Source organism: Takifugu rubripes, chromosome 14, assembly GCF_901000725.2.
Source record: "Takifugu rubripes chromosome 14, fTakRub1.2, whole genome shotgun sequence".
Classification (NCBI taxonomy): Eukaryota; Metazoa; Chordata; class Actinopteri; order Tetraodontiformes; family Tetraodontidae; genus Takifugu; species Takifugu rubripes.
In genome coordinates this window covers 9,241,628-9,251,393 of record NC_042298.1, presented here as the reverse complement: position 1 = coordinate 9,251,393, position 9,766 = coordinate 9,241,628, and the positions used below count along the sequence as shown (strand labels likewise).

The following is a 9,766-nucleotide window of genomic DNA, read 5'->3' as shown; positions in this document are numbered from 1 at the left end:
GGACAGGAACATGAGACGGCTCTTCTCTGCTGGGTCCTAAAGCCAGCTGCAGCCAGCATCCACACTCCTGCAGGAGGACTCAGTGGTGTTCAATTTGTAAAGCTCCAGTGGACGGATTGGCTCAGGTTTCTTCTTCTCTACTGGTGTTTTCTTTACAACCAATGCTTGTGAGGATATGATGGAGCCGTGGAGGAGAGGAAGCATGGATTAAAAGTAAATTGGCTCACTTGTATGCCACTACAAGGAATTATTAGCATGTCCAATGTGTGTGCAATTCTGCTTGTAAACTGAACATCTGCACTATAATACTGCATTAGATATTGTACCAATTGCACGAGAAAAGAAAATGCTGAAAGTAAATACATTTAAGGAAAGTGTTCTAATTGCCAGTGTTAACAGGAAAAAATTGTGTAACTTTGCAAAGATTAAATCATAATAGTTGCGAAAAGTACAATTTACGAATAAAAAGGAGGGACGCTGAATTGGTTTTCAGTTTAATTTTTAGTGACAAAATCAAAAAAATAACCCTGAATCTTTGTCAGGGTGTATAATACCTTGCAGAACATTTCACTGTGAGACAATATAATTTCTGTAGCTACAAAATGTTTGGATTGATCTTCTAAAAGAATATACATAACAGTGGATGTACATGGACGACAGCATTCCTCACCCTACAACATTTAGTCGTCATTCTATTGCAATGAGCTGAAAAGACCGAAGTTGCTTCTCGTCTATATAATCTAACGTCACTGGATTGCACGTTCTTTCAGGTTACTACACGGCTGCACAGTGATCTGTTTCTACTGGTGACCTTAAACTATTTAAATCGCAACATTACAGGGAAGTGACCTAATATTCTGTATATACTTGTATCCTCACTTTGGTTTTCTTTTGCACGCAAGTTGTTGGAATTTGTTTTTAAAAAAAAGTAAGGGTCCTTGTGTTGTTCAAATAGTGTAAACCAGAGGATCACAGTCGTGAAGAGAAGATTTAACTTAAATAAAGATGCTTCAATATCACCCGGAGCAAACTGATGCTACTGTCACTCATCCGTCATTCTCGTCTATTCATTCACCCTGATAAAGTGTCATAAATGATATTCTGTATCTACATTCTACTCATTCAGATTGCTGGTGCTGCACACTCGTAAGAGCATAACAAATAAGGCAAAGCCAAAATTCTCCCCTTCATGTTTGAGTACAGTGGCCGGTCAGAGACATCCCCACATGTGGCCTAACAGAGGGCACAGTCCACCTCCAGGTTTAAGGAAAGCACAACACTACTGTACTACAGTCTCTATTGCTTACACACCACTCCAGCACGCAGCCACGGTTGCGCCGGAAACTGCGCAAACGGATCACCAGTTTGTCCGTGCATAAAGTCGACCTCTTCGTGCCAGGAGCCCGCACTGATGTGACCAGAATTTGGTTTTTCATATGAGGGGATCTACAACAGGTTCTCAGCCATGGCAGTGAAACAGATTCTTCCTTATGGCGATGGTAATCCGACGTCCTTTTCGTTTTAAAACAGTCTGGCCTGCTTCTTGAGCTCATTTCTCTTCCACAGAGCCAGGCGGTCAAACTCCTCCACTGTCATACCAAAGACTTGAACAAACTCCTCGGGAGAAAGGTGACGCTGGAAAAACAAGGACAACAAGAGTCACCTAAAGCATTTAATTTAAAATGAGAACCAGGCTATGTGATTTCTCACTCATCCCGGTGATGGTACTAATGCAAAACTACATTTACAGTTCAAAATTTAATTTCCTTTTCCTCTGGCTGTCACCAAAGAGGTGTTCATCCAAAGAGATATTCCCAGGATTTATGCTTGAGCCTGTTCCTGATTTACCTCCAGTCTGGTTCTGTCTACATCTTTGGGGAGTCTGTTGCGCCCTCTGGTGGTGACAATAAGTGCTTCATATGGGTATATCTGAGGACGGCAAGAGCAGCCATGCTTTTTATATATGCGGCTGAAAATTACACAGTTCTAATATTACACAGCACACCGATCAATCTAATAAATACATCCAATAATATGGAAGGAATAGTTACATTTTTATTTAATGTAATTTTATACCCTACCTTGTACTCAGCTGTGAAGAAGAAGAAAGATAACACATCAGTTTATCAGCACATAAAATCACCTCATTAAATCTTTTTATATGAGTTTTGGATTTATGTCAATTTACCTTTCGTTCCCCAGTTGACCTCACTGCTGCTATCAAACTGGTACTGGTAACAGTCAGCACTCTGAGGCTGTAAATGTGGAGCAAAATGGGACAGTAACTTATTTAGTTCTATAAAATATTTAAGCAAAGCCTGGCAGGTTTTGATTTAGTGCTTGCAACCGGGTGGTACAAACAATAATGCAAAAAGCAGTTTTTGATACAGATTATAACCCAGTTCCTTTAGAAGCTCATAAAAATCTTATTTTCATTTCAAATTTAATCATATAGGATCAGCCCTTAATCCATAAATGGAGGTCAAAAATCATGCTCATTAGGCTTTTTTCACAGAGCTCTCACCCTCTGGATGCAGTTTCGTCGATATCCTGGTAGTGAAGCTGACTTATTTAGATCTGAAAGAACAGAAAACAGTAGATAAAATGACTAGATCAAGAAAAAATGTCTATTTGCCCGCTAAAATCCGATGCAGTTTACATTTATGCCAGAAGATGGCAGTATTGTCCCAGAGAATTAAATTCATTCAAGGATAAAAATCATTTATGTCCTGTTGACAAGTCACCTACTTAATTAAATAGTAAAGCATTCTTGATTAAAACATAAAACCTAACAAAAAAAGAATGTGAGTATGTGTAATGTGATAAACTCACCATTCTCAGTACTGTACTGAGCTCTAGAAGCTGTGAAAGACATTAAGGAATTAATAGTTCCATTTATTCAACAAATTTAATTTCTTTCTTTGTCTCAAATGGAAGGAACATAAACCCATCAAGGGGAGAACCAAAAAAACAAAAAAAATCAAGAAAAAAAAAACACTACAATAAAAACACCATCGGGTAACATGCACAGCATGCTGACAAACACCAGCTACTATCACAGGAAGGCCTGGTTGGATGCCAGCAGAATCCTGTAGAACTGTGTCCCCTCCCTTAATGAGAGATCTTACAGCTCATGAATAAACCAGGATGTGAGACCCCAGCTGTGAGAGCTTGAGAGATACATGCAGAAAGTAGGGGGATGGAGGGATGAGTAGATGGATGAATTAAGAGGGCAGAATGTGTGAAGATAAGGAGAGAGAGAGAGAGAGAGAGAGAGAGAGAGAGAGAGAGAGAGAGAGAGAGAGAGAGAGAGAGAGAGTTGCTGAAAGAGATGTCTGCTTGTTGGGCACTACCACGGGTCCTGGTGCTCTGGTGACTGACTGAACACCCTACTAGCTTCAGGTGCAGTTTCAGCACATCTGTCGTCACATGTGGCCATGCTGCTTAGCTGAAAATGCTCTATGACAGCGATGGTCCACATCTGCTGCCGCTGCAGGCCCGCCACAAGTTCAGCTGCAGCTGTTCAACCGTTTCCATATCCTTCTGTCTCAATGAAGCACCTTGGCAGCAGCAGACTCGACCCTCTGTCATCTGTACACTCAATGCTCTCTTACTGTCCGCAAAGACCGGGGCTAATAAAAACCAGGCCAAGTCATTGTATATCCAGGAAAGAAGAAGTTCTCCAATCAGAGAAAAGAGGCACATGCAGATGTTTACAGCGCAGGGTGGATCCTTACATCCATTAATGGTGTTGTTGTACGCTGGGGTGCCATAGCTTGTAGTGTTGAGTGTCTCTTTGCTCCCACTGCGAGAATTCCTGGCACTGCCCCAGGGGTCGTTGTCATAGGAACCAGATCTGGCTTTCATCTCCTCCTTTAGGATCATCCTCCCAATGCCGCTCCCGATCTGAGAGTGACAGTTTGAGGAAAAAACAGAGGTGTGAAGGGAAAGGTGCAAAATTTAAGGCATCATGTCTTAAGCAAACAAAAAAAAGTCCAGCATAGTATAGAAACCATATCACAAGCTCTGCATTATTTATGTATGGAGGTGGCTTTTTTGTTGAAGAAAGAAGGAAAATAATGAAGCCCCTACTCTTTGAAGACCGTGACTCCAGCTCTCCTCATCTCCTCCTGTTGAGAAGCGTCTCCTTGGCATCCGATAGGCTGAGCAAAAAAAAGAAAAGCAGATAAAAGAGATTTTATCTAAACCAAATATATTTTGCATAACAAATGACAACAAAAGGTTTAAAAGAGAACCTGTACATGACTGTTTGTTCAAGAACAAACTAAAAAATAATAATAAAAAACATCCTGCTATACAGTTAGCAACTGTAAACTGAAGTGACAGTTTGCTACCCTTTGGAGAGCTGGCGTAGGGGTAATAGTCACACTCTGATTGGGAGTACGGCTCGGGAGAGTAGGTGGACAGCCTGGACGATCTGAGGATGTCCTCGCTGGTCCTGCTTTTAGTTGCTGCATCCATGCGATTGTCTGGAAATAAATGAATGAATTTAGGAGGCAAAAGAAAACCAAAAGAACTGAGAAAGTCTTGGGATATATGCTTGCTCCCTTTGGCTACTGTGTCCATCAGAGTAGCTTCCAATTTATGTAGTGACACACAGGTTTGCTTCGCCTTATGGTCCTTAAATTGAACATCCAAGAGCATACAGTATTATTTGATACCTTTGCATAAGATTTATCTGTAGTTCTGATTTATTTTCCACCCTTTTAATCATGCTTCTGCCATAAATTCCAACCCCTCACTGAGATGACAGCTTTATCAATCTTGTGATCTCGCTCCTGGCGAGGATGGGGAAGAGCATATTTCCCAAATGACGTAGTTAACTATGGAACACTATAGAAAAAAAGTACCATCATCAAATATGTACTACATGACAAAAAAATCCAGGGTTTTTCCTGCACAGAGGAGTATTTAGGACACACCCTATGTAAGGTTAAAGCCAAACTCCTTTGGAAAATCCCCGTGAAACACACAAAATCACAAAAATACAGCGATTAATGAGTTAAATAACAATTTATCAAATGACCTTTTCGGTAAACAGCATGAAAATAACTACAAGCATCACAAGTTGGGGGTTCTGCTCAGCCTGCGGCAACACAGTCACATTTTTACGAGTGCTGAGGGCTGATTTTAACGACTTCAGTTTGCACTAAAGAACAGTCAGTGGAAGTCAATGAGGATGACATGCAGTTTAATGTCAGACAGATTGTGCTTCACTCTGTTAGCCATTACCCAAGCCAGCCCCGATCCATGACTAATTGAATTCCTATACAGTACACGAGGCGAGAGACCTATAGAAGACACTGCGCATCTCTGAGACACATGTAGCTCGATCGCTGTCGGAGTCACGACACACAGACACACACAGACACACACTCTCAACCACTGACTGACTGCAAGATGAAGTTGGAGGAATTACAGTATTGACATGTGATGACAAGCACAGGAAGACAAATACGTACCACACATACGAAAGTATCTATCTACGGACAGTGTGTGCAACAGTGAGGAGGGAAATACTTACAGTACAGTCCCAAGGTCACCGGGAAAAGTGGAGCAGAAGATGGAGGGGAGTGAACATGAAAAAGTGATTGGATGCAATAAAGAAGAGGTAAAAAGAAAAGGGAAACATTACTGGAGCATCCTCAGGGGAGGTGGAATAATGGGAGCACTTTGCTACCCACTGGTTTCCTTTAGAGTCTTATTCTCTACACACAGCAGATACAGAATGACACTGAACAGTACATTACGGGCCATAAGTGTGTCTTTGGATTGGTATCAGCTCAGTTTACCTGCATTATAAACACATTAATGATATAACACAGGGTTTGAAGGTCACATACTGTCATAATTCAAATAGATTAAAGAACTTTGAAATTCCATTCAAAGAATTTTAGGTGTGAAAAGAAACATTATGACCAGCGATGTACCAATTGCAGCTCAGGTACATGAGAGGGTGACAATGTCTCTATTCACAACATGCAGGACAACCACAACGATACAGAATCATCTGTCACAACACTTGTGTTCTTTTCCCAGTGTAACAACCAAACAGTGACTAGTAATATGTATCCAGAAACACGGTATCCAGATGTCTGAAGACCATTTAGGTTTAACCATGTCGTAAAAAGGCAAAAATAACACCACCCAGCTTTGATACAGAAGATGAGGAGAGAACAACATAAATATGCAGAATTTAGCCCTCTGACTTGCCCTCTCAACACGCTCCCTGTCTAAAGGCTGGAAAACAGCTGTCTCAGCATTCAAACATGAACTTCACAAGTCTTAGTTCACACCTCAACTGGGCCGAGCTGAAAAATCCTAATATGAGAGCAAATTTCCTCTGTGCTGTGTTTTCTCCTGGTGCATTAAGCTTCCTCGTAGCCCTAAATACTAAATGGTGAAATTAAACTTTCTATGATCTCACGACGGATAACTATCACCAATAAACAGCGCATGTGTGCTTGAGCTTGCACATCGATTCTTTACATTCTGCCTCTGTGCTATACCTTACGTGCATTCTCAGCATACAGTATTTCATTTTTATTTATCCACTGCTGTTATTGAGGACTTCATTTCATAAAAATCCATCAATAGCAATAAATTACACAGTGAGTGATTGGAACATCAATAAGTCACTCAAACCACCTAAATAGTGCGCTCAAGCACAGCATGACTAAACTGACAGGAAGACAGGCAGGCTAAGGCGGGGCTAACTGCACTGTACCCGCTCTCTTATAGATGGGCGGCTTCCTGTAGATGTTGGGGTCTCCTGTGGCTGAGGACAGAAAAAGCAGATGAAGTGTTGAAATGAGGAGGAAGAGAAGGATAAGGAATGGTAGAGAAGGGTGAAGGTGTGGCGTGAGGGGAAGAATACGTCATTGCAATTACATGCAGTATAAAAATACTACAGTTTCACTCGTCCTCGTTGTCATCCATTTTAAAAATGACCTTTCCGATGGACTGACAATAGCAACGACTCTTTAGTGTATCCCCATTGAGTTAGTAAGCAATGCAATGAGGAGGTGACGAGTCCTACCTGGTACATGAAAATGTTTAGGGGGCTGATTTTTCGTGGGTGTGCTTGACCGCCCTTCCTGGCCATAATAAGGTGAACTCCTGCCACTTTCAGAGCCTGCAGGCAGCCACAGCCAATCACAGGAAAGGATGCACATGTGTCACTCATGCAGATGAAAATCAATAAATAACTTTTCCACATGTGCCATGACAATGTTTTTTTTTCACTTCTCATCACACAAACGGCATTGTCAAAACACGTGTAAGAAGAGTTGAATGAAATGTTAGTTAAGGAACAAGTGAGGCTTGGGAGGTAAGTGGTTTTGGAGTTTCTTTTAACCACAATGCATGAAAGCATTTTTCATACTTTCGATGAAAAGACTTCAATAACCCCTGTATTTATAGGTAATTTCCATCAGTTTCAAATACCATTAAGCCTAAACTCAGGAATAATTGTTAAAAAAAAACCTACTGCCAATATTCTGTAGGTTTTTTTTACTGACCAGTGTAGCCATAGTGTTGAGGAGATCGAGGGATGACTGGTGACATGCCTTGGCGGCTATAAGTTGGCGAGTCAATATAACCTGGACTGGAGCAGCGCCTTTGCTTCATATCCAGGCTGTCATAGTCCTGACAGATGAGCAGACAGCAACAGTGAGAGAAATATTTTAGTGACAGCAGAAGACCTGTCTAAACCTGTTCTGCGTGCTCTGCTTCTTACCTGAGAATAGGGAGAAAGTGTCCCGAGTGACTGAAAAACCAGGAGAAAAGAGGCAATTAGTGGATCTCGGAGAATCTGTTTTTAAGAAGATATGAATTTTTTTCTATCCTGGAAGGTACTTTATGTGTTTTTCAAGGCAGTTGGAGGAAATAAAGGTATAATATAAGCATTAGATTACAGTAGTCACAAGTGAAGAGTAGCTATTTCCTGTATTGCTTGATTTGTTCTTCAGAGGTGATGCTTTCCCCATATTAAGTCCTCATTTGAGGCAAAGCTGCTGACTATAATTTAAAGTGACAAATGTATCATTTTTTGTTTGTTCTATTGTTATAAACACACATTTGTTAAGACCAGACCCATAAATGATGGAGCCTTTACTGTGGAAAGAGAACAATAATGCTTTTAAAGCTAAGAGTGTGCCACAAAAATACCTCCCCATAGATGTAAGTGTCAAGTCTGTCATCAGAGGTGTATCTGTTGTAGGGCTGGCATGAGGAAGATATGAGGTCTGGCTGCTGGACCTCGTATATGGCTTTGACCTTTGGCAGGGCAGCTAGGTCCTTATAATCTAGAATCTCATTCTTCACTCTGGCCTGGAGAGAGGACACACACGGGCACACACACCAAAGACAACACTCAACATCAACCACAGATAGACGATCTACAGGAACGATGTGTGATGGCAACGGCGAATCATGCAGAGGTTGGTGGAAGTGAGGGAGAGTCATACGACTGCACAGGCAAACACACGTGCATAAGCCTGCACTCAACTAAAGTACACATGTACGCTGCATAAGCTGACAGCAGTGTAAGTTGCTGACCTTCAGGGGATCAGCATGTATAAGGATGAGAGCAGAGGAAGCATAGCGAGAAAGACAAGGAGAGCCAGAAAGATGGAGAGAAACAGAGAGAGAGAGAACTGTAGGTGCAACATGCTTGCTTGCACTGCATTTATCCCTCATCCATCACCCTAAAGAGAAAGGTCATTGATTATGAGATGAGAGCAGAGCTGAGCAGGACAGAGCACACACTGACATGGTAACATGGTCAACATCCAGCCATGCCGTGAAGACTGCTGGACAGCGCATCCTTCTGTGCACACAAGGAGCAACCTTCACATAAACCCGTGGCCTTCATTTTCTAATTTAAATGACACTGTAGACAGGGAGGGTAAAACTGGGAACCCTGCAGGAGATTAGCGTTAGTCAAAGGCCAAGGGAAAGAGGTAACATGAGCATGAAATTTGTGTCAAAATCTGAATGTCTATGCTCTTTTTATATAACCTAGAGTATAAAATAACCTATATGGGATTTTGCCGACATGTTTCTCTCTCGCCTTTATCTGCGTAAGTTGGAAACATGCTGTTCATTTCATATTCAAGATGTGTTCAAATTCACCTTTGCCAGAAGCAGCAGGGGGAGTTCTGCTCTGCCCTGCCCCCTGCGCTCCTAACCCACAGAGAGAGACACACCTATCAGCTGTACACAAGTCATTTCTTTAATTCATGAGCATGCCTTTGACCAAACATGCATAACAAATACGCTGGCAGCATGACGACAGAATACCAAGTGTAAGATAGGCATGATGCATCTTGTGAAGCCCTGCCAGGGCTGCAGGCAGCCTGCTTGCATTTGGGTTTTACTTCATTGTGCTGGGTACGTGATAATGTGGCGAGCCACGCCTTTTTTCTACAGTCAAAGTCGTGGACGCAAAGACTGAGGGCAATGCAACTGCTATCTTTCAGAGAGTGGATATATATCTACACAGGCTGTGAGATAATTTTGCTAGACCACAGATTTTGGGTTAGATAGCACCCGCTATCAGCACCATTTTAGTGGAAACACTACAGCTAAAATGTCTGTAAACCAGTTTACAAGTAGATAATTCATATCCTTAGAGGCAGAGGCCTATTCTTTTTTTCTTGTTTTAATTAGCAGAATACACAGAGCAAGACAAAGGCGTGAGACTCTGGAGCATTCCCTTTATAAAGGCACTTGCCAGTGGTTG

The 9,766-nt window shown here is 41.7% G+C and overlaps 1 protein-coding gene across 5 annotated transcripts in view; it reads right to left on the bottom strand.

Annotated features, from left to right (window-relative positions):
- Positions 1-482: 482 nt before the first annotated feature.
- The window catches only part of ablim3 (actin binding LIM protein family, member 3), a 31,111-nt gene continuing 21,827 nt past the window's right edge, over positions 483-9,766 (bottom strand). Inside the window, exons 10-23 of one of the 5 annotated variants that reach the window (XM_029847566.1) lie at positions 8,191-8,352; positions 7,760-7,789; positions 7,542-7,668; positions 7,061-7,156; positions 6,749-6,799; positions 4,356-4,472; positions 4,093-4,163; positions 3,738-3,906; positions 2,833-2,862; positions 2,525-2,577; positions 2,189-2,255; positions 2,082-2,092; positions 1,849-1,929; positions 483-1,635 (exon numbers count right to left, since the gene is read on the bottom strand). In XM_029847566.1, the coding sequence (XP_029703426.1) occupies positions 1,522-1,635; positions 1,849-1,929; positions 2,082-2,092; positions 2,189-2,255; positions 2,525-2,577; positions 2,833-2,862; positions 3,738-3,906; positions 4,093-4,163; positions 4,356-4,472; positions 6,749-6,799; positions 7,061-7,156; positions 7,542-7,668; positions 7,760-7,789; positions 8,191-8,352 (1,179 nt within the window). In that variant the 3' untranslated portion in view covers positions 483-1,521. Of the gene's footprint in view, positions 1,636-1,848; positions 1,930-2,081; positions 2,093-2,188; positions 2,256-2,524; positions 2,578-2,832; positions 2,863-3,737; positions 3,907-4,092; positions 4,164-4,355; positions 4,491-6,748; positions 6,800-7,060; positions 7,157-7,541; positions 7,669-7,759; positions 7,790-8,190; positions 8,353-9,766 lie in introns of all 5 variants that reach the window. The other 4 variants (XM_029847569.1, XM_011610807.2, XM_029847568.1 and 1 more) reach the window with 4 other exon arrangements.